Source organism: Podarcis filfolensis (assembly GCF_964270895.1).
Source record: "Podarcis filfolensis genome assembly, chromosome: 5".
In the NCBI taxonomy this organism is placed as follows: Eukaryota; Metazoa; Chordata; class Lepidosauria; order Squamata; family Lacertidae; genus Podarcis; species Podarcis filfolensis.
Window position 1 is genome coordinate 62,976,170 of NC_139608.1, and position 24,486 is coordinate 63,000,655.

At 40.9% G+C, this 24,486-nt stretch overlaps 1 protein-coding gene across 7 annotated transcripts in view; it reads right to left on the reverse strand.

Annotated features, from left to right (window-relative positions):
- TNKS2 (tankyrase 2) overlaps window positions 1-24,486 on the reverse strand; it is a 30,934-nt gene that overhangs the window by 5,654 nt on the left and 794 nt on the right. Inside the window, exons 2-24 of one of the 7 annotated variants that reach the window (XM_083614069.1) lie at window positions 21,583-21,807; window positions 19,841-19,936; window positions 18,885-18,921; window positions 17,783-17,858; window positions 16,778-16,872; window positions 15,757-15,823; window positions 12,934-13,120; window positions 12,325-12,446; window positions 11,453-11,544; window positions 10,654-10,732; window positions 10,112-10,283; window positions 9,847-9,936; window positions 9,174-9,253; window positions 8,770-8,915; window positions 7,802-7,967; window positions 6,789-7,008; window positions 5,866-5,975; window positions 4,085-4,273; window positions 2,961-3,210; window positions 1,863-1,945; window positions 1,547-1,667; window positions 936-1,033; window positions 523-597 (exon numbers count right to left, since the gene is read on the reverse strand). In XM_083614069.1, the coding sequence (XP_083470195.1) occupies window positions 523-597; window positions 936-1,033; window positions 1,547-1,667; window positions 1,863-1,945; window positions 2,961-3,210; window positions 4,085-4,273; window positions 5,866-5,975; window positions 6,789-7,008; window positions 7,802-7,967; window positions 8,770-8,915; window positions 9,174-9,253; window positions 9,847-9,936; window positions 10,112-10,283; window positions 10,654-10,732; window positions 11,453-11,544; window positions 12,325-12,446; window positions 12,934-13,120; window positions 15,757-15,823; window positions 16,778-16,872; window positions 17,783-17,858; window positions 18,885-18,921; window positions 19,841-19,936; window positions 21,583-21,807 (2,876 nt within the window). The remainder of the gene's footprint in view (window positions 1-522; window positions 598-935; window positions 1,034-1,546; window positions 1,668-1,862; window positions 1,946-2,960; window positions 3,211-4,084; window positions 4,274-5,865; window positions 5,976-6,788; window positions 7,009-7,801; window positions 7,968-8,769; window positions 8,916-9,173; window positions 9,254-9,846; window positions 9,937-10,111; window positions 10,284-10,653; window positions 10,733-11,452; window positions 11,545-12,324; window positions 12,447-12,933; window positions 13,121-15,756; window positions 15,824-16,777; window positions 16,873-17,782; window positions 17,859-18,884; window positions 18,922-19,840; window positions 19,937-21,582; window positions 21,808-24,486) is intronic. The other 6 variants (XM_083614070.1, XM_083614072.1, XM_083614071.1 and 3 more) reach the window with 6 other exon arrangements.

Sequence of the window (24,486 nt, forward strand, 5' to 3'; positions counted from 1 at the left end):
TGTGTGTCTGCATATGTGTATGTGTGTGTATGCAAGCATGCATTTCAGGATTACACTTTATGCATTTGATGAAACAGAACTGTATCCAGAAAAGCAGTTCCATTAGTGTAAGGAGGGTGGGGTGGGGGGAATCCCCAAGAACAGATTTAGGGATGTATGTGGAGAGGGACGAGAAGTTTCATTCACACCCAGAAGTCCTTGGGCTAACGTAAGTATTTCACTGGAAATCACCCATGGCCTCTAGACCATGACATCTTAGGCCATAATAACATTTATTAATGCCACAACTCATCTTAGTTTTCTTCCTACTGAAGTGTTTCTATTTCTTTAACAGCCTACTGACAGCATTGTCAATAAACTGAAAGTTGCACATTTGTTTCTAATTCATTACAAATCCAGTTTTTGTTTCCTTGGCACAGTATATATTTCTACTTTCCAGACTGCACAATTAATTCAAGGGCAAGGGCAAGAACTGATAGCACAAACAATGACTTCTTGGTGACAGACACACCAATCAGTTACCTTTAGGATGTTGTATCTGTTGAAAACCCCGCCAGCATGTCCACCATCTCTGTGCTCTCGAACAGTGCTCTGCATCTGAAGTGGAATAAACAAAGACTTTCTAACAATAACTTTTATTAGATTCCATTGTGCTGAATAAAAAATTGCCCATCCACAGCAAATACATGTCAGCACTATGTTAGTTCAGGGTATTTGGAAAAGTCACAAGAATTGCTTGGCCTATCTTATCTCAAGTAATACTGTCTCCTCAGTTGGGGACAATGATTAATAACAAAATTAAAAGACATAACATGAGGATGAGCACCATGTGTTTAACACTGAATCAGCCAAGGCTGAAAGAATGAATGAAGTTTATTACATCTGATTACACAACAGTGAGATTTTTTATATGGAATATAAATCGAAAGATATACCTCTTCTTCCACTGACTGAAACTCTTTATCATCAGGGGATAGGTCTATGAGGATTGTTCCACTACCTGAAGTATTCAAAGCTAGGTAGGGGTTAAGACCTATGAGAAAATGCAACAGGTAATATTTAGACACATACAGCTCAATTAAAAATATATAATAGATAAGGTTATAATTTTAGAACTTAAGAGTTGTATCTAACAAAGCTGTTCTTAGTGGAAGGACTTCTGGTTGCACAATTAAACTTTCCCCTCTCTCTTCCCTCAATTTGCGCCTGAATCTGTCCTGGGTTTTTTCCCCCAACAGTCTGGAACAGGTTTTTGGGGAGTCTGTGCAAATTCTGTTGTGCAAGCAAGAAGTCCTTGCGCTAATGAAACTATTGGATTCAAGCCACAGAATTCATGTAATACATAATAATTTCTGCTTGCAAGGTTTCCTGGTTCCGATACTATAGAAAAATGAGCTTGCATATCACAAACATGCTCTAAAACCCCCCCAAAAAACTTAGGGTGACATTGAGTGGTATTAAGCCCACACCTCCACATCAATATGTTCCCTTCCTCTTTTCCTCCACAACTTGCAACACAACCCCGAAAATTTCATCTGCAACATACCTTGTTGTCCTGAGATTAGTCTTTCAACTCCCTTTATTATTTTGTGTCTGTGCCCATAAGCGTTAATACCAATTTCCTTTAATTCTTTGTGCCCCATTTCAACCAGTACATCTAATGTTATCTACAAAGAAAAGTAACATAAATGCAGTTTCACATTAAACTCATCAGTTACAGCACAGATCTTCAGCATGGAAAACTTCAAGTTGCTAAGAACTGAAGCTATTATGCACGCGCGCACACACACACGCGCAATTTAAAATTTCTCATTTTACATTTGCATCATGCAACTTGTTTCCCTAACAATAAAGCTACGCACCTGCTCTCTCTCAAATACGTCAATTAGATGTTCAAGTCCAAGATTTCTCACAAATTGATTTATGCTAAAATCAACACCTGAAACTGTATAAGAAAAGCGGACATTAGTTGCATATTAAAGGGCTAAGTGTATTTTATCTTTTCTGCAGGTTCACGAGAGTATAAATTAGAAACAATCTTCTGGATACAGGTCCAATAACACTTGGGACATGCTGTGGCACACTTTACAAGTTCATGGTAAACCATAGGCACTAGTCTGCAGTAAGCATGCTGATTTTGCCTGCTGTGCTCCTTCCCACAAGAGAAACAAACCCACAATCTGTGGCTTAGTGTTAATATTAAAATTATGATCAGCAAGTCAAGAACAAACTTTGGGTACAAATCATAGTTTGTGTGTAGTGAAACACATCCAAACTAGAATTTTTGTTTAACACAATTAAGCTGGGGACTGTAGCAAAATGGGCAAAATGACCCAATCCCAGTAAACCATTAACTATGGTTGACCCGTGAATGAAGACAATGCATGTTTTAAGTATAAAATCAAAGTACTTGCTGACCTTATATTCTATATAATCAAAATAAAACATATTTAGCTCGATTTATTCTTAGGGAAATCTTCTCAAACCTGTACATAAGTCCAACGAAGTGGAAGTACAAAAAATTATTTCAGAAATAACTACAGGAATGGCACTGGGAGGATGAGGGCATTGTGTGAGAAACCATTCGTAAATTTAACACACATAAGCCTCACATTCAAGTAATCTTTCTACCATATGGCTAATCAAGTTGCCCTGAAAAAAAATGTATTGGCATGTGACTATCTTAGAAACAGAAAAGATCATTTTTGGATATATCTATTTATCTAAAATCCAAATCACACATACATGCCTTTCACTGAATGACCTGCAGAGCACTACTGTGCCTAAAGTTACATCAGATTCTATCTGTCTGCAATAATGAAACTGGTGTGGGTAGGAATACCACTTGTAGCACCATTGGTATATGTTGCAGTCTTTGATGAATGTGGGGACTGTCCTAATTCTTCATAAATCATCCACCCATCTGAGTAAGCCAATTCATCAGTAAAGGAAGGACTCACCTTCCTTCTTCTCCAAACCAGCGGCCCCATCAGCACTACTTGTACTAACAACTGAAAGTTCAGAAAAGCTACCAGACAAGTTGTCAAGGCTACTGGCAGCAGACAGATTAGAAGGGCTGGATGGAACAGAAGAAAGTGAATCTGCTGAAGATGCTGTGTTTTGAGATACATTTATAACCTGAGGCTTGTAACAAGATGGCAAGGCGGAAGGTGGCATGGCAGCTGTCAATAATGCACTAACATCATCTGCCTGAAAATAATAATTTAAAAAATTAGAATATCATTAAGACATTCAGAAATTTATTCAAGCATATATGAATACAAGGTAACCTTTACAGTGAGTGGCCTTTTACTTGAGCTATCCTAAGAAGCCAAGTTTTCTTACATTCTGCTATTTACCAGTACCACCAGATATATTATCACTTTTATCCAGAGTCTGCTTGTGTATAATTACAATGCAATGAAAGGCATGACCCTAGAGGCAAATCCTATACAAAAATCACTCACTTGCAGTGTACTCCACCTCACACATTAAAAAGGTAAAAAGACCATTTTTTTTAATGTGGCAAACACTATTGTAGAAAGATTGGCAAAGCAGCCCTATACATACCTACTCAGAAGTCCCCTTAAGTTCAAGAGGATTACTTCCAGGAAAGTATGCTTATGATCCTAGGCTCAATATAAACTGCAAGCTCCTAGGGTGCCACAGAGTGAACAATGATGCTATCTTTAACATTCTACTAAGGAATAAATTCTGTGTTGCGAGTTTTGGACCTAGACATTTTTAGTCACAAACTGTGAATGGCAGGTCGCTATCAATAGTTTAACTTGAAGACATAAAGTAGCCCAGAAAATACTAGGTAATAACATCAAGCAATATGTTTGTAAATGAGCACAAATTGAATAACATAGTTTATCTCCTCTCTGAAAAATGTACTTCCAAAAGCCACACCTAAACTAAATTCCTTGAGTCCATCTTCAGTCCCAACTTTAGGGAACTGCTTTTTAGCTTCCAGCCCACCATAATAACACCACGTTTTTAATCTCTCAAATTTCATGTCTGGGTCAGGAACTGCCAGGAACTGAAGCCTAATGCAAACTTCTCAAAAAATCCCATCACTTACGGTGACTAGGTCTAAAGGCGTTTGTCCTTCCTGGTTTTTCAGAGTAGGATCAGCTCCATGTGCCAACAATAAGGCACAAAGCTGTGTCCTTCCTTTCTGGGCTGCTTCATGCAAAGGTGTGAAAGCCCATTTGTCCGTAGCATTTACACACGCATTATACTTTATAAGTAAAGCTGCTACATCTACATGCTGGAAAATAAAATACATTTATGTAGTGCAACCCTTGGGGGGGAAACGTTTGCTGCAATTTTCCTTTGGATTTCCTAAAAAGTGAACGTTGCAAAATACATTCCATCAAAACAAAGAGGGCAGTTCAAGTCTTGGTACTCCACCATTGCACGCAGGTCAGCTTGCCCCACCCTGTTTTATGGTTTGTTCAAATAGCCACCCTGTCTTGGACGCTCTAATATGAGATATGATATTGCTAGAAATGCCTTTCTTATTCAACTGGTTGTCTCCATCTCTATACAGGTACAGTGTGTATCTGAAGAAGTGTGCATGCACACGAAAGCTCATACCAAGAACTAACTTAGTTGGTCTTTAAGGTGCTACTGGAAGGAATTTTTTTTTTTGTTTTTTCTATACAAGGAGACTGTGGGGCATTGGGGAACAGCCTGCTGGAGAGAGAGACAGCTTCTTGCCCAAGGCCATCAAATGACCTCAATACCAAGTTGAGATTTGAGCAGACAGCTTCTAGTTCATACTCCATGCTCTTTAGCCCCATCTTCATGTAATCTTTTACCCATGTGTGTAAACAACCAGCATGCTTAACAGCATGGCTGTTTTACAATACTGTGAGTAGAACATAGCTATGGAGATTACCTGTTATGATGGTCACTAGAATGGGCAACGTCTGGATAGTGCCTTTCCTAGGGAACATCATGCTGGGTAATCTCCATATCTAGGAAGCCCATGATAGTATATACACTCAATGTTCGTACAAAGAACACTTGTTCTGCAAGAAATCAAATGTATTCATACACTTTCTTTATTCAGGGCATTAGCAAAGTGTATAACTTGGTTCACAGAGCCACAGAGACCGTTGCCTCTGTGGTGTTCTGACCATCAGCCTAATTTGGAAACTATTCCTTCGAAGTATTCTGGGATTAGAGAGCAGATCAGGAAATAAAAGTAAGAAATGGCTTAATCTTGCCTGTAAACTTTAGTTTCTCACAATCTAAACTATCCTGGTTAGATTCCCTTCTTCACTAGAGTTGCGCTAGTAACTAAAAATGTCGACCCTCACCCTCCAAAATCATCTGTGGCAGCTGGTTTCGGAAGTACTGCTTCTAGTCTGTTAGCAGTATGCCTCTATCCCATATATTCTTTGGAGTGAGATTTGGGGGGTGGGGGGGAAAGACACACAATCAGAGCAGTAACAACATAAGTTTTAACTACAAGTTCTCAATAGATAGGTGTGAAAATCAACAGCTTGAGTTGGAATTCACTGAAATTAAACATGCAAATACACATGAGTTGAAACAGCATGAGGGACACCTGTGTGTGTGTGTGTGTGTGTGTGTGTGTGTGTGTGTGTGTGTATTAGTGTGTGTGTGTATTACTCAATACTGAGTTATGAAAAAGAACTGTTTTCCACAAATATTATGAAGTTTAGAAAACTCTCATACACCCTGGGCTGTATCCAGGCAAAATACTGGGAGAATGAACACACAATCCTGTATTTAAGGAAACACCAGCAAACATTGATTTGTGCTCAAATAAATTTTAGATCTTCTGGTTCAATCATTCACTTCTTCCCATAGAGTTTATGATATACTTACCCCATAGGATGCTGCATTGTGTAGAGGAATTAGACCCCCTTTATCTTGTGCATTTACATCAGCTCCATGCTGTAACAGATATTCTGCAACCTCCAAATTGTTGTAACCAGCTAGCAAGAGAATAATTTTTTTTAATGGATTATCAAAAGGCACCTGAAAAATATTACTATAAATGTATCAACAAACTTCTTTTCCAGCTTACCTGAACCATAAAGTTCTGAACTATTTTTTTTTTAATTGCAGAGTAAACACGGTTATATGTATACTCTGAGATGGAGAAGCCGAACTCAAAGGCAAAACACAAGCTTCACATACATAGCCTTCCATGTTCAGCCTTGTGTGTGTGCGTCCATTCCCATGAGGTGCTGTTAGCAAGCTTACAAGGCCGAGATACTAGACTTGCACAGTCACCCGTCACTCTTGCTATTTTCTACTATTGAGACAATTTCTTTGGGTTGTATCCAATCTCTCTTCCCCTTTCCTGCCCCCTCTCCAGAGGTTCAGGGAAGCCCTCCTGAACAGTGTAGGCTGCACTGCACTGAGTGTGAAAGGTTGCCTAAAACCAGGTGGGGTTTTCGTAAGATCTCTCAAGCCAAATTCAATTCCCTTGGTACAGAACAATACAGCCCATGTTTTTCCACTGGGCCTCCAATGCTTTGGAGAGATTTCTTTTTTCAGGGTGAAGGGGAATGCAAAGAAAGAAAAGAGAAAGATTGGATGTAACCCATTGTAACTGTCTAAATAGCAATTTTTGCGGGTACAGAAGACTGCAGGGGAAAGGAAGTAAAAAAGCAAGATTAGCCTGAGGATCTGCCTTTGGCTTTTGCAACTGCTGAGTACAATCCAATTACTTTAAATAACCCCTTTTCAAGTTCTAGTCCAAGACAGATCCTTAACAAATGCATTAATATGGTAACACCAACCTGCCAAGTGGAGCGGAGTGGAGTGTCGGCCTTGTGTATCACGGCAATTTACATTATCAGGGGAGCACAATTTCTTCACCCGAGCCAAGCAGCCCTTTTTCGCAGCATCTAGCAAAGCTGCATCTCCTCTAAGGAGATCCTGAATATCTGTGTCACCATCTTTAACAAGGTCTAATGGTGTGTTCCCATCTCTGTTTTTCTTTGTGGGGTCAGCCCCATGCTATGTTGATAATAAGAAAAAAACCCAACAACACATTCATTAGCTTTCATAACTCAAGTAGAAACATATTTAAGATTTGTATCATTGTCAGCTGATTCTTTCTTTCTCTATTAACAAATATTCAAATATACTAAGAATGCTCACCAGCTCTATGTGTACCCCAATTAATGAGGCAAACGAAGGTGATTTGGGTTGTGGTTCCATGTTGCTAACTTGGGTCCTGCTATTAACAAGGCATCTTCAGGAGGCTAATGGACTCTCCAAGCATCCTCATTACCCCCACCCCACAAAAGGTTAAATGGCCAATCATTCTCCCACCTTCCCTTTCCTGAGAAATGAAACCAAGCTGATTGGGGAAAAGCAGAGGGTGAGTGAGATGGTGGGATCTGTAGTATTGTGTTTTAAAGTTGTAAACAGTCTTGCAACATTTTATATGAAAGTGCAGTATATCAAATAAACAAACACACAAACACCTTTAAAGGTTCCTGTAGAAAGTCTGTCCAACATTTAGCAGGCTTAATCCACTTAATTCCCCATTATAATCCATGGGGATGAAAGACAACTTCAGATTTTAACCCAAATAATGAATTGAATGGGAACAATACGGCGCAGAGATGAAACACAGTGGACTGCTTCTAAATGCAACAAACACAAGGTGAATCTTGTGGTAGCTGCTCTAATATAGAACATGGGATAGTTTGAAACATTTCTTTAAACACAAATTTAATACCACAAAATGGAAATAAGCAAACTAATGAAACTGAAACATGCTTCAGTTTTCCATGTGACGCACCTGTAACAGAAGCTTACAAATCTCATATTTCCCTTTTGCAGCAGCTTCATGTAAAGGAGTGAACTTCCACAAATCAGCTACATTGACAACTGCACCATGTTTAACCAGCAGTTCAGCCACTTCATAGTGTCCATAAGAACAAGCATTGTGCAAAGGGACAAGGCCTCTGAAAATATGAAGGAAAAACATCCATCAGTGTTTGCATCACTCGGCAGGGTGCCTTAATTTTGGCTAACGTTTTCAGTATCTTAAAAAAATACCTCAATTTTCTAATGATTGACCTAAACATACAGTTAAGTATAGCTGTTATTAAAAACAAAATTATTTCAGAAAAAATAAGTGCATGAAGAATTTTGTGTTCATATGGAGATAAATCAAATACTTTAGTCAACTAGATACATTTAATTCAAATAGCCTCTAGTTACAAAGCAGTCTTCCCCAACCTAGTACCTTCCATATTTTTTGAACTACAATTCTGATCAGCATAGGCACCAGACTGGGGAAGATTAATGCAGTGTATATATTTAAGATCAACACAAAGATCATACAGCCATCATAATTCTGTAATTTGTAAAGTTGACATCAGCTAGAAGCACCAGTTGTTGGGGTTCCAGGCTTTGCAAATGTTAAGCCGCTGAAGGTATAGAGGGGGACTTGAATTCTAAGATTCCTAGACATTTAAATATATGCTTGAGGGAACATTTAGCCTTGTGTGGTGGATAATGCGTTATCTATATACTGAAACTAAACTTAGATGATGAAAAGATTATGAGTGGGGGGGGAATAAGCCATGGTACCCTATGATACCTATTTTTTCTAGAAAAAAATATTTGAAGCATAGCCCCCACCCAAAGCATTCTTGATCCAATACATGTGTCAGGCACTAACACAAAGAAGAATGGATAATTGTCTTCCTCCCTCTGCTCCACTCCCTACATTCACTTTGAGCTATTTAATGGAATATTTACCCCTTGTCTTTTGCATGAACATCAGCACCATGCTGCAGAAGATACTCAACTACTGATACTCTGTTGTATCCTGCTGCAAAGTGGAGTGGAGTGGACTGGCGGCCTTCAATATCCCGGCAATTCACGCTTTGTACCGTACATAACTTCTAAGGAACACAACAGTTGAGACACGCGTTACTTCAGCCAAATATTCAGCCAACTTCCCCCACCCAAAAAAAGCAACTGTCTTGAAATCAGAACTTTTATATGATTTTGTATTTCAAAGCAATTAAAATAGTTATCTACATTTTCAACGTTTTCTCATCTCTGAAGACCTGAGAATAATCTTCACAAATTAGCCTGCAACACTTATATATGTCATATTTTTGAGAGAAAGAAAAGCCACAATCCGTTTCTAAACTTACTTTTACTGTGTCCACATCACCTGCCTTTGCAGCTTCCAGCAATTGCCGATCTGCTTCTGAGTTGCCTAAAGGGACACCTTCTATAAAATAAATGAGGGTATAAGTTACTTAACCAAGTTCAAATAGCACAGATGACAATAATAAATAGTCATTAATACTAACCCTTAAGAGGAATACCATTTTGAGATCTCATAGTCTACAAAAATCTAACTATCCTAGACAAAAGGCTTAATTTACAATTTAACTGAACATACCAACAAAACTTTCAATTACCAGTTAGAGAAACTCAGGTACAACGAGTAACTGCAAAACTATTATTAATGCAAAATTAGACATGCGCTGTTGGAACTGAACCTGACATTTTTACTGAGACATAAGTATTTTTCATAATGAATTACAGTATGCAGTATTAACATACACAAACTGTCAGATAATTACCACCAGCTGAATGAAAAAGGTTCATGAAACAGCCAACTAAAGTTGCAACTGCAACACACTATCTTATACTGTAGACATAACTTTAGCAAGATGAAAGAAAGAAGGGAACCACCAGTCATTACGCTCTTCGTCTCTGAATTGGAAAAGGGGGTCACTTGAAGAAGAGTGACAACACTCCCCCACTTTAACACTGTGCAATAGCCTAGCCTGAAAAAGCAAGGCCAACCATTTGTACCTATTCTAAGAAAACAGGCCACCATTAATTGCCCATGACATTTTTTCTGTTTTGAAGTTCCTTCAGCATGTTCATCAGGTGGAGAAGAATCTGTGGGCGCAAGGGATGAAGGTTTCAGAATTAGTTTTAGCTTGTAGTGCAGCAAACATTTGCTGGTACTGCAAATCATACACATCAATTATTTTTCAGTTCCAACAGAAAAAAAATTCTAAAGATTGCTTAAGTAGCCGATACACTGACAAGGCAAAAGTGTTAAAATTGTTACCTTGTAATAACTGCTGAACACTCTCATTTCCCATCTGAGATGCTGTGAAACCCTGCAGTGACACAATTGATGGATCACATCCAGAGCTCAACAACAGGCGGCAGGTCTGCAGATGACCACAGTGTGCTGCTCTATGCAGAGATGTCTGCCCAAGGTTATCCAAAGCATTGACCTAGAGATGATCACAGAATGTTAAAAATATCATTAACATAAAAGTGTGCAGAATACATTTTTCAAGAACCATCTGAAAGAATTCTACTTACAAAAACCAAAAAACTACAGTGTGGAATGTTGGTTTGCAAATTTTATTGCCTGCAAAGCATCTTTACAGCAAAAATGGACTGTTTATCAAGAGTTCAAACATTCCCAAAAATCTTCATCTTAGTCTCTATATAATGCCAAGAATGTAACAGCTGGGGAAATCACAAAAAGGTACACGCCTGAAGGTTATTATTAGGAGTAAGTTACAAAATTTGCAGGTTTGCAATTCTCTACTTTATTATATATGAAAATATGCCTGATTACAATTGAGTGGCTCATACCTTTGCTTCATGTTTCATGACTACTTCAACAACATCATTATGACCTTTTTCTGCTGCCACATGGAGAGGTGTCAGGAAGCTTGATTTAAAAAAAGTAATGACAGTTTCCACTGAGTTTTATTAGACTGATAATTGATAATTAGTATGCAAATACAATGGCTAGAGCATCAGTTTGCAACTGGGGAGAACTCCAATTATGCATTATTTATTTAAGTATTTATAAACTGCACTTCTCATAAAAATATAGCAAGGTACTATACACTGATAAAAGCAACATTAAAATAATCTTTGTGTGGCCTTCGACAAGTCAATGGCTACATCTGCATGTCCTGTTAAAGTTTACCATGAAGTCCATAAACCAGAACAAGCTTCAGCCTTCTCCTCCTTCCATGCAACCAAGTAGTTCAGAAGCTTTTGCTTCTGTTTCAAGTTCATTACAGTTTGTCATGTTGCCTGCACCTGGAATTATGGCTGACGTTAACTATGGTTTCAACAAGATAGCTTCATAAACCATGGTTTGAAGTTGACTTGTTATGCAGTGAGCACATTCTAAGGCAACTAAGTCTGCACGGTGGAATGAACCAGAGGCTTCACCTGTCTCCCTAGTTCTCATCTCACATGGCCAGAAGGACTTTGGCAGCATTTAGATTCACTTTCTTCCAATCTTAACTTGTTCTGTTGTATGCATCTACAATCATGGTGTTTATCACAAACTGGACAATTTCCAAACCACTAATGGAAGAACTGTCCTGAGCTGCTTGGAAGCAGGGTGGAATAAAAAGGTGAAATGAGAACTCACTCTTTTGTCTTTTCATTGATGTTGGCTCCTTTTCTTAAAAGCAGTTCACAGATTTGTTTTCTTTTAGGATATGGAGATGCAGCAGCACAGTGCTATTAAAAAGTGAAATCATTATATCATTTGCTTATCAGCTTATGGTGAAACCAAACCATATGAAAATATGTGACTTTCAAACCAAACCACATGGAAATATGGGAGTATTTTTTTCAGGCCTAAGTGCTTGGGAGAAACGATTTTCATGGGGATTACCTCTGGGAAGGGTTAAGCCTCAACCACTGCCATCTCCACAACAGAAAGGTCACACCCCCAACCAGCAATTAGGCTAAAAACAGCCTTGCATTAAAGTCAACTGGGATGCTCTTTCCATGTTGAACTGCTGCACTAGTGACAGTTTTCAGAACTACCTGGAAAATGCTTCCCATTAAGTTTGGAAAAAAAGCATAACTGTCATTTGGAAGGGTCATAGCGCTGGAGGTTAACATGCTCTCCCAAACTGTACCCTACCCACCCCACGTGGCAATTAAGACTTGAAAATGCCTTCCATGGGCTCCAATGGGAGGCTGGTTTTAAGACTAACTGCTGCATGCAGGGGGCAGGGGACAAGGAAGGGTAGCTGAGGACCAGATGCAGAAGCCACACAGGCCCTACACCTTTACTCTGGCGTCTTAGTTGTTCCCTTCTCCTTAATCAGTATTTTAGAGATGAATGAAGTTCAAGGAACTATCAACAAATGGTTTGGATAAACTATGCCTAAAAAACAACAATGCATGTTAAACAGTATGGCCACCGAAGCTGGTTAAAAGGAAAATAGCTGCATGTCAACTTGCCTAGTTTAGCTACCACACAACATAAATATATATTCAACAAATTACCAAGGCAGTTTCATGAGTCTGGGGATGTTTGAAATTTACAGTCTCAAGAGAAAGGTGCTTTTTTACACGAGCTGCATCAGATTCCCTTGCAGCATGTAGCAGTGAGTGACCTTTGAATTCATCTAGAAGAGAAAACAAGATTTCATGATGTATAGGTCTCAAGCCATTATCACAGGTACGTCTTATTGATGCTAGGATAGAATTACTTTCAAACAAATACACACACTGTTCTGCATTAAGACACATTTGCATAAATCATTAAGAATGGTTCCTCTGATTTCAAAAAGATAAGAAATTTGTCTTCTCACAGAATAGTCATCATGCCTAGACTTGAGGGGGGAAAGATGCCTTTAAATGTCTTGATACTAGAAACATATATATATACTCTAGTGTATATATAGAGAGAGAGAGAGAGTGTGTGTGTGTGTATGTGTGGGAGATTTTGTGCCTCTGATTTTGTGTGTACTAGAGGACTCAGGGGAGAAGCAAGGATGGTAGGTATCACAAATAATGACTGGCTACAAAGTGTGGGTCCCTACTGGAAACTGGGGGGAAGAATGTTCATATCCATCAGTTGTTCTCAGTGAATCCCATTTCCTCCATACTCACATGCCAATCGTTCTTTTAACTGAGGTGTTGGGGCCAAGTCGATTGTACTTTTATTATGGCAGTTTAACAGTGTAGGATCAGCACCATAGCTCAGCAAGAGAGAACACACTTCCACTCTGTTCTTAGAAGCTGCTTCATGCAGAGGAGTAAACTGCCACAGATCCATTGCATTCACAGATGCTCCATGCTAGGAGAGGAAAGATAACTTATGATTTTATGCTGGATAATACTAAACTAGAACTCTGATGTCATAGGAAAGACATGATCCATCTAACATGACCCCATAAACACTCATATACAGAAGGTTGAGAACTCTAATGTTAGATTAGTAGTCCTCCTTTCCTTCAAACTGTTACTGTTTAGCTTCATGACAAGACACATGCCTTTATCCATAAATGGTTTGAACTTGAGTTTCCTTAAAAAACCCAAAAAAAACCCAAGACCAATACTTCCAGGAACAATCTCAAAACACGTTGGGCAAGTAGTTGCTACAGCCAACATACCGTATTTTTCGCACGATTGGACGCACTGGACGATAGGACGCACCTAGTTTTCAGGGGGGGAAATCAAGGGAAAAATATGATTCCCCCCCCCAGCTCTGGGAGCAGTGGACAGGCTGCACGCAGCCTGTGCGCTACTCCAAGACCTTCTCCCTGCTTTTGCAGGAGGTGGCGGAATTCCCCCACCTCCCGCAAAAGCCCACAGGAGCCCCGCGTGACTCCTGCGGGCTTTTCGACCAGGAGGGAGAAGGGACTGAAACGGCCGGTCAGTCCCTTCTCCCTCCTTGGGGAAAAGCCCCCAAGAACCGCTCGCTCTTTAAAGGCTGCGCGGCTCCTGCGGGCTTTTCTATGAGGTGGGGGAATTCCTAGAAAAGCCAGCAAAGCCGTGCAGCCCCTTTAAAGAGCGCACGGCTTTTGCCTGCTTTTGCGGGAGGTGGGGGAATTCCCCCATCTCCCGCAAAAGCCCGCAGGAGGGAGAAGGGACTGACTCGGCCAGTCAGTCCCTTCTCCCTCCTTGGGGAAAAGCCCCCAAGAGCCGCTCGCTCTTTAAAGGCTGCGCGGCTCCTGCGGGCTTTTCTATGAGGTGGGGGAATTCCTAGAAAAGCCAGCAAAGCCGTGCAGCCCCTTTAAAGAGCGCACGGCTTTTGCCTGCTTTTGCGGGAGGTGGGGGAATTCCCCCATCTCCCGCAAAAGCCCGCAGGAGGGAGAAGGGACTGACTCGGCCAGTCAGTCCCTTCTCCCTCCTTGGGGAAAAGCCCCCAAGAGCTGCGCGCTCTTTAAAGGCTGCGCAGCTCTTGCAGGCTTTTCTGGAGGTGGGGGAATTCCCCCACCTCGCAGAAAAGCCTGCAAGAGCCGCGCAGCCTTTAAAGAGCGCACGGCTTTTGCCTGCTTTTGCGGGAGGTGGGGGAATTCCCCCATCTCCCGCAAAAGCCCACAGGAGGGTTGGAGAGTAGCGGGAAGGCGTCGCACGCCTTCCCGCTGCCCCCCAATCTCTGGGGCTGGCGATGGGGGAAGCGCTGCTTTCCCCACCGCCAGCCTCAAACCCGGGTTGGAGAGTAGCGGGAAGGCATCGCTCGCCTTCCCGCTGCCCCCCAATCTCTGGGGCTGGCGATGGGGGAAGCGCTGCTTTCCCCACCGCCAGCCTCGAAGCCGGGTTGGAGAGTAGCGGGAAGGCGTTGCGCGCCTTCCTGCTGCCCCCCATCCTCTGGGGCTGGCGATGGGGGAAGCGCTGCTTTCCCCACCGCCAGCCTCAAACCCGGGATGGAGACTAGCGGGAAGGCGTTGCGCGCCTTCCTGCTGCCCTCATCCTCTGGGGCTGGCGATGGGGGAAGCGCTGCTTTCCCCACCGCCAGCCTCAAACCCGGGTTGGAGAGTAGCGGGAAGGCGTTGCGCGCCTTCCTGCTGCCCCCCATCCTCTGGGGCTGGCGATGGGGGAAGCGCTGCTTTCCCCACCGCCAGCCTCAAACCCGGGTTGGAGAGTAGCGGGAAGGCGTTGCGCGCCTTCCTGCTGCCCCCCATCCTCTGGGGCTGGCGATGGGGGAAGCGCTGCTTTCCCCACCGCCAGCCTCAAACCCGGGATGGAGACTAGCGGGAAGGCGTTGCGCGCCTTCCTGCTGCCCCCCATCCTCTGGGGCTGGCGATGGGGGAAGCGCTGCTTTCCCCACTGCCAGCCTCAAACCCGGGTTGGAGAGTAGCGGGAAGGCGTTGCGCGCCTTCCCACTGCCCCCCAATCTCTGGGGCTGGCAATGGGGGAAGCGCTGCTTTCCCCACCGCCAGCCTCAAAGAGCAGACTCTCCTGGCTTCAGCGGAAGCAACGCAAAGCCTCCGGAGCGCAGGCTTCGGAGGCTTTGCCTTGCTATCGCTGAAGCCAGGGAGCCTGCATTCGCTCCATAGGACGCACACACATTTCCCCTTCATTTTTGGAGGGGAAAAAGTGCGTCCTATAGAGCGAAAAATACGGTAATTACAGTAATTTCAGAAGCCCAGTATCTTTATCTTGAATCACTCTCCTAATCCCATGTTTCTCTCATGAGACATTTTTATCAAAAGAAAAAGTAGTATTACTTGATCCCATACAGAAAGTCAAGTGTAAATTTAGCATTTTCAGACGTACAAGCCCTAAACACAATCAGCCCAACATTTTCTTCCATAATTTATTTTACCTCATGCAATCTAAAATGGGTTACACATTAAATAATATGCATACTTGAATGCCCATTTTGAAAATCTAGGTGACAGGAAGTAATTTTCAAAATACCAAAACAGAAAGAAACGAAATTGCAATAACCTTCCCATAAAAATTGCACACAATTAAGAAACTAACCTTTACTAGAAGTTCTGTTACTTCGTAATGTCCATAGGAGCAAGCATTGTGAAGAGGAACAAGATCTCTGTGGGGGGAAATCCCAATAACTTAGCACATGAACACTGAAAAATCTCCTTCAACAAATAAAATATTGTCAAACACCGTTCATTATTAGTATCAAACAGAAAGCCCAAACATTCATCTGACAAAATGAAAAACCAAACATTGGCTGGGGGGTGGGGGGTGGGGAGTTCCTCTGTCATTGGGCTCAATGCTCTTCAAAAGTATAACAACTACGTGGTCAACTTATAACAATTAAGTCCTACTGAAGTCAACAAATAATATTGTTGTTTTTAACTGGAGATGTTCAATCAAGTTAAATTAGATTACAAAGAAAGTCAGTTGGCATTAGAGACAGCGATGGGGTAAAAAATAAATATTTGCAGATGATCAGCCTGTAAGTGAAGATAACGACTGCAGAATTAACTCACAAAATTTGAAGGAATGCAACAGTTACAAAACCCCTGGGTTGACCGAGTACAACATGTTGGATGAAAGACTCTGCATAGTTCTCATGCAAGTCCATGTTAAAACATGCCCTTTTTTATTTAATGAAAAGCTGCATGTAATCATCTGATTAAAGCGCCAATCAGTCATCCCCTTCCCACATGATTGGAAATTTCACGGATAAGAGTAGAAGCAGTTGGCAAGAACTGCCTCCTCCGGGGCAACACATTTGCCAGTCTTTACACCCCTCCATGCTTCAGAAGACTGTGCTTCAACTCATGAAGGGGTGCACAAACTGGCAAATATTATATGCCCCCCAAAGTGGGGCTTGCTAAGGCATCCCAACCCTTTCAAATAACGTTAATGTCCAAGAGGGCTTCTGAATTTAGAATTTCTAAAGGCCCGGTTAAGATGGCCTATTCTTTGAACAAAGTGCCACAAGTTGTGGAAATGCCCATTTCAGAGACAAAATCTAATCCATGCTTCAACAGAATCTATAAAATCATACCACAACCTCCCAAGAAAAACATACCCTTTATCCTTGGCATGTACATCTGCTCCATGCTGCAGCAGGAGCTGCACAATCTTAACACGGTTATAGCCAGCTGCCAAGTGTAATGGAGTTGACTAGAAATAAAAGAATAAATAAATCTAACGGTTATATAAATAGAAGGAAATTTTCCATTAAAAGAATTATAATAAATCAGTTAAAGCAGTCTATGTTATCTGTAGCATGACACTGGGGGCTGCAAAGGGAGGAGTGTCAGCAAAAAGTCACATCCTCTACTACCTGGCAGAAGGATATTTAGAAACATAAAAAGAGCCTGCTGGATCAGATAAGTAGCCCATCTAATCCAGCATCTTCATTTTCTGCTGGATCAAAGCCTTCCCTGATTATTCAGAGCTCTTCCTTCCATGGAATGCTACCTCTGGATCCAACCCATAGATTTAGGAGGGCCTTTCTCATAATAAGTTAAATTTGAGTACAGCACAGTGAGCCAGAGAAAGAATGAGGCTTAATTTCCCACCTCTGATCAAAGGCAAAAATTACTGCAATCTTTTCTCAAGCTAAACTAGTTACATAAATATTTTTAAAGAGGACAGCATAATAAATAAGGGACAACAGATTTTGATTTCTGTCCACACCCCAGGCAAAAGTAATTAATGCTACCTAGCACACTAGTAATATTACTGACACAGCAGGCATTTTTGGCAAAGAAAACCAATGCATAATCTCTCTATTAGATTCCTTAGTAACACTTTTTTCTAACTGGCTTTCAAAAGTACAATTTTATTAAAAACCAAAGAACAACTTACATTGCCAAGACAGAACACCCATGGCTCTTTTGTTTATACAGCTAGGCAACACACATAATATCAGATTTCTACTTTAAGTAAACATTCTTGAATTAAAATATAATTCAAAACATTAACCAAAGTATATGTTACCAAATACATTACCAAATACATTTAAATGTAAAGTGTGGGTTTTTTTTAAATCTAACATTTTAAAGTGGGCATTTGAAAACAAAAATACCTTTCGGCCATCGCTTGCATGACAGTTGACATTTAGTGGTGTGAGAAGAGCCATCAGTTTTTCTTCATTTCCACTCCTAAAAGGCAATTAAAGATTCCTGAACATTTGGCATGCATCCTTCTTTATTCAACTTACACAATACTGCAAAGCAACTACAAACAGCTACCTGAATGCTTTGCAATTAAAATTAAAACTTTGGAATAGATTTTATTGGTGCAATGGTACTAGCTCACTGTACTTCATATATCATATATTAAAATCCTTAATCACAGTTGCTAGCAACATTATCTTTTGTTATTTTATTGTAGGAACACTAGTGGTTGCATCCAACGCTGTGAGAGCAGCATTCCATTCACATTTGATGTTGTGTGAAGATTCCAGCAAGAAGTGTAAAAGTTTGCCCCTTTCATTGAAGAGTGAAATCTAGGAGGATACATAAGGACAGAGCTTTCTCCAACCCTCTAGATTAAGGTGTGCAGGTGTGGGGGTTACTTCTGGACTAGACACTTGCCTTTTAGGAATGGGACTGAGATTAATATGGTGCCTCAGGCAGGTTGTTTGCATGCTGTTCCTGGTTTCCTAAAAAGTATTGTTTTATTTGTCCGGGGGCAATGGATTTTAGACGGATTCTATCTTTGTCAAGACAAAATCCCCTGGGTGTATGCGATTTACCTGTTAAGAAGTTTGACCGGGGCCAACTTTTTGTTTAGGGCGTAGGCCATTATTGTGAATTCCAGTACTGTAACCAATGAAAAGAGTCGAGCAGAGTAGAGTAGAGTAGAGAGCAAGGCAGCCTGGCCCTGAGGCCCATGCCAGTACGCGTGGTGCAGGCCCTTCCTTGAATGTCATTCATGCACTGTCCCTGCCTCCCCCACCTCCACACACAAGAGTGGACTGCCTGCATTGGAGAAGTATTGCCATTGCATGGAGAACGTCAGACATTAAGATCATGGTAATAATTTCCAATCCATAACTGTACATAAGAATAGCCTTTGTTATGCAGAATATGAAAAATCTTCAATGTGTAGCCTGTTTCATTTTTCGGGTATTTTTGAAAGAGGCTGGGCAGTAGATCCAGCTTACATCTTTTATTGTTTCCTACCTGGCACTTTCCAAGAGTTCATCTTTCTTGTATTCACCTGAAAGTTAGCAAAAAGGAGATAGGATTTTTTTATTTCAAATACAAATGTGTAAAACTTTTATAAAGCAAGGGTTTTTTGTTGTTTTTCTGTGTTTTTTATCCTGTCCTCCCTCCCCAAATAGTATGCTGACTTGCTAGAAACAAAATCTGATAAAGCGATATTCAATATACAATAATTAAAATTACAGTTATAAAGTCATCTACTTCCAAAGGCCTGGATGAATAAAAATGTATTCCTCTTTCTCTGACTGCACACAACACACTGGGACATGTGGAGGAAGTTACTCCTTCACGTACTTGGGACAAGGTCATTTACAACTTTTATGAGCACCAACACCCTGAACTGGATCCAGTTTGATAATTTTAAAATACTGGGTGTGATGTAACTAGGCTTTAGAGTAGACCTGCTGAAATTGAACTACTTAACTTAGTATGGTTTATTAATTTCAGTGGCCCTGCTCTCAGTAAAACTTAGCTGAATACCACCTCACTATTTTTGTATAAAGTCAAAAACAGGTAAACATTCAGGCAAGCAGCAAAACGTATGGTATATACAAAGTATTATTATGCCAATTTAGATAAATAGCACAGCTGGAATCAAAAGTTTAGCCCTCAAAATGAAACAATCACCTCTGAAGCTAGCTACTAAACTTGCACAAGTAGCACTCTCTTCAAATATTACTTATTTTGCATGATGGTAGGATAAACAAGCCATTATATTTGCTTTCCCATAGGAGTGGTAAAAAATTAAATGGGATGTTCTTTTACCAATCTTACAAAGCATTACTGAATTTTTTTCTTAGCAGGTCTTCTCCAGTTATCAAAGAGTATTACTCTCACCAAGCATAATAGGAGCAATACCACCTTAGCAGTAGCCAAAACATAAATCTTACAGATTACAAAAAGACAACATTTACCTGAGAGCACTGCTTTTGCTGATGGATCCGCCAAGTCCAATGCTGTTCTTCCATCTGTATTTCGGATAGCTGGATCAGCACCATGCTGTAACAGTACTAAAAGGAGAAAAAAATAAAGCTTTCATCAGAACTTGACAAGGAAGTAGCTCAGCGGAGATGCTAAGGGATTAGATGCCCTAATCCAAAACCATAAAATAAAGAGTTAGAATTATGCTAATCTGATAATGAAACATAACCCTGAACATTTCAGTGTAAAAGGCTAGTTTCACTTGGGAAGTGTACACATATTTTCAAAAGCAGTTATACAAACAGCAGAATCAAGCAAAGGTAGTCACAGAACTGGTCCTAAGGATGAAACAGAACAGCGGGAAAATACTCCATTGTGAAAATACAATTTCCATGCTTTCTTTTTCAGTCACAAGTACAGTCTATGCCTGCACATACACTCCCTTTCCTTCCTTGCTGCATGTACATACAGCAGAAAGCATTAGCTAGAACAGAAGGAAAGTGTTTCCTGTGTCTCTATCAGTCCCCCCTCTCCAACACAGTGCTCTAGAAGGAAATTAATGTGAGCGCTAAGTAAATCCCTCCTGGAGCCCTAGGGTGGGAAAGGAGAAATGTATGGAAACATTTCAATGCACATATTATTCTGCAACTAGAATATGTACAATGCACATATTATTCTGCATCTAGAAGGAGGCAGGCTCCATCGACCTTATAATAACAGCCACATTCACATGTAATTACAGTTTGACACTCCCCAATAAGCCACTATTATCACTATTAGGTCTAGGGTATTGTTTAGGGGTTTTTGTTGGGGGGCTTTGTTGCTGTTATTGATTTTTTTTGTATCTTTATTTTATATATGTTATGCTGTAATTATGTAATGAACATGGTCTGAACTATGGAAAGGCAGCATACAAATAAAATTATGGATGAATGGATGTAACAAGAACATACTCTGGCTTAAGGTTGGTTATATTATTGTTAATTAGGTTTGTTATGTGCAAACATAGATGATGTCACTGAATGTATGCAGACAGATCCTGTCCAACCAAGCTGGATAATACCCATAACCAGCTTCTCACAAAAATGAAAAAGAAGAAAATTCATTTACATACTATCTATATAACCGCTTATACAGTGGTACCTCGCAAGACGAATGCCTCGCAAGACGAAAAACGCGCAAGACGAAAGAGTTTTCCGTTTTTTGAGTCGTTCCGCAAGACGAATACTTGCGGAACGGATCAATTTCGTCTTGCGAGGCACCACTGTATTTTGATCAACCTGGTATTCCACGGATAGTTGACTAGTTTATATTATTTTAATAAAGAACAATGTGTCCTCATTTCTACAAGAAAGCCTCAGATTGTTTGAAAGCTTGTTTTCCAATTTAAAAGATATGCATGATTGTGTCACTTTATATAAAAAAACACTGGAGACACTTTTAAACCAGTGGTTCTCATACCTTCGCCACCAAGCCCCCATCATGCACTACTTAAAAATTGCCTGTGGATCACTTTCAGCAACCATTGTCAAAACCAGCACCATATTATGAAAATCACAGGACCTAGGAGCTAGTTCAACAAACACAGCCCTGATGAGAATGGTTTCCATCTCTGTTGTCAGAAAAAAGTAAAAACATCCAGGATCAATTCTTGATTGTTCTGCAACTTCTCCACATATCACCTGAATGGTGATTGAACCACCAATGATCCAGAGACCACGTTTTCAAAAATTACCTATGCAGACATCAATTTTGCCCTTAATGGCAGCTTCATGAAGGGGAGTGTAGTTCCAATTATCCCGTGCGTTAGGATCTGCACCATGCCGCAAGAGAAGATTGACAACTTCAGCATGACCAAAAGAACAGGCATTATGAAGTGGAATGAGGCCCCCATCGTCTCGTGCATGAACGTTACCACCACTCTGAAGCAAATATTCCACTACATCCCTTCGACCAAAACCTGAAACAAAAAAGTAGTTTTACATAGTCAGTCTTCAAAGGAAGAAAGCTAGAGCTAAGAAACAAAAATCTAACTTGCTAATCTTCCTTATATATTCCATGAGCGCTATAACTAGACAAGATGCCAAAGAACTGCTTCTGGCTAACCAAATAAAAGAAAGGCTGAAGAAAAGAACAGGAGACAGCTCCTATTTTGGAGATTTTAAATTTCCTAAAGTTTTGAAGTCTCCATATTTTCAAGAAATGGTGGGGGAGGGGGAGAGTATACATTGTGTATTTTCTTATCAGTTCTAAGTATACATTCCCTAATTTTATTCAAACAGTATTTGCAAAAACACAATGTGTGCCCATAATAAATAAATAATTGTCAGTTGGCCAATACCCTATTTAGTTCCAAACATCTGACATTTTGGTGGTTCAAATATTGCCCAACTGTGGATTTTTTAAATGTTACTTTCTGCATGAAACATCCATTTTGTATCATTATATAGTAAACAAATGGAAGTTTTATCATTTGGACAGAGAAACAGTTGCCAGAGTCAGCATCATCAGTAAACAATACAGAATCCCCTGTATCTCTTTGAGGGAACCATGGGATAACTGTAACTATACACAATGTCAAACAGGGATGGGTAGCCTTCAGGATATATGTTGCCTGGTGCAACATAGTGGCTATGAGGTGGAGCTAGATTAACAAATGGTGGCACAGGGTAGACAATTTGGACCTGACAATGTGTATATAAAAGATGAAGCCTAAATCTGAGTTACTCAGGGATCAGGGATTCTAAGACAAAACTCAAGCAATAGGCAGTAAAGCTGCAAAAAATGAATTAATGCTTCTATTTTACAAGTAGGAAACATAGAAGCTAAGATAAACGATTAACAAAATGTCAGCCATCCCAGAGCTTAATTTTTTTTAATTTTTTTTAAATCAAGTTTGCATACTAATATTCAATTCAGTGAGAAACCCTTCTATATCTGTTGCAAATCATGCAGATCTACCTTCTGTCTGCTCCTGCCATAAGAAATGATCCATCTGTCATGCTGCTTCCAATTCTTAAAAAATACTGTGGTCTAACAGAATAGGATTTGAATGAACACGTCTGTAGTATACAGTTCAGGAGCCCTCAACCCTCAAGGTAGGTTTGAAGGGGATGCTGGTGGGCACGGGAGGTGAAAGCAAGCAAGTCAACTTTCACCAACCCACATGGGCATGCTTTTCTCTGAAGTATCTATGGAAGATAAGCCATGGAATACAATTCCAAGTGTTGGTTATACAATACAAAGCCCTGAAGAGCTCAGGGCTAAAGTACTTGTAGGAATGTCTTCCCCTCAGTGGTTCCCCCAGTGAGTATGGCTGAGGGTTGGGGAACTGCTGGCCTGTGGGCTAAAGGGATTTGTCTCTAGATTCAGCCTATGACCTCCCCTCCTTGGACTTGCCCCTGCCCTAGCAATTAAGTTTCTTCATAAACCTAAATCCCACATGGGGGCGGGGGTTTCTTGATGGGGGTTGCAAGGGTTAGTCAGTCTCCCTCTCCTTGCATGCTGCCCCCTCCTTAAATACCTGGGGCCTAGTTCGCATGTCACACTAAGTCAAACCACAGTTTTGTGCAGATGCAAACATGCTTCTGGAGAAAACCTTGCACCACTATTGTTCCTCCCTGGTATTTTAGGTTAATGCAGAACAGCTGTTAAGCCAAAGTTTGGTTTAGTGTTTCATCCAAACCAGGTAACCTTCTCAACCACTACCTGTAAGTATAAGGGAGCCAGTATATTTGCATGTTTGTTAAAAGCCATAGCATGGCTTGGTGTGATATGCAAATGTAGTCTGTTGCTGGTCTAGACATCATTTGGGTATTTTTTGATAGGATGAGTTTGCCTGTTCCTATCTGGGCAAATTAATGACAGTTAAGTAGTTCACCGTGTCAGATGGACTAAACAACGTGGGCATTAAGGCTACATCAAATCCAAAACAAACTTATCTGGAAGCATGCCAAAATCAGTAGGCTTTGGAAAAACCTGCATCTAAGAAGTTCCAGCCTCCTTTTCTCAGTTTGTCTATTTGGGTCAGCTCTAGCAACCTCAGCGTTGCAAAACACCACCTAAGCCTTGGAGCTGAAGAAGGCATCCTTGTGTGCAATTACAAAATAATTATCAACTCTGATGTGACATCTGCACACATGCAAACTGTGACCAATGATTTCCAGGAACTTCTAAACACACACTTGCCTAATCACAACATCCCATCTATGTGCATGTTTTACACACAATGTGCTTGTTAATCCCCCTTGAGCAATATCATCTTCCTGAAAGCGCCCACAAAGCACAAGGTGAACTAATGTTTACAGGATGTGGACCATCACTCGTTTTGGCTCTGAGAGCGGATTGCAAACTTATTAACAAATTCACCACCGACGCGTTTCCTTCTCAAACTGGACACCCTTTGAATGTCAGGACTTGGCCAGTACCGGTTTGCTTCCCCTTTGGACGCCACTTTTCAGGTATGCAGCAGCCCTTCCGAGGAGACTCCGAAAACAATGCATCCCGCCCACGGAGCGGAAGGTCGGCCCACGCCACCACTTGCAGGCCTCCCTCGCTGTATGTGTGTGTGGGGGGGTCAGTCTGGCTGCTCTTGGCTACGGTGGCCATTTAAACACGAGCCCCCACAGGCTGCTTTCAG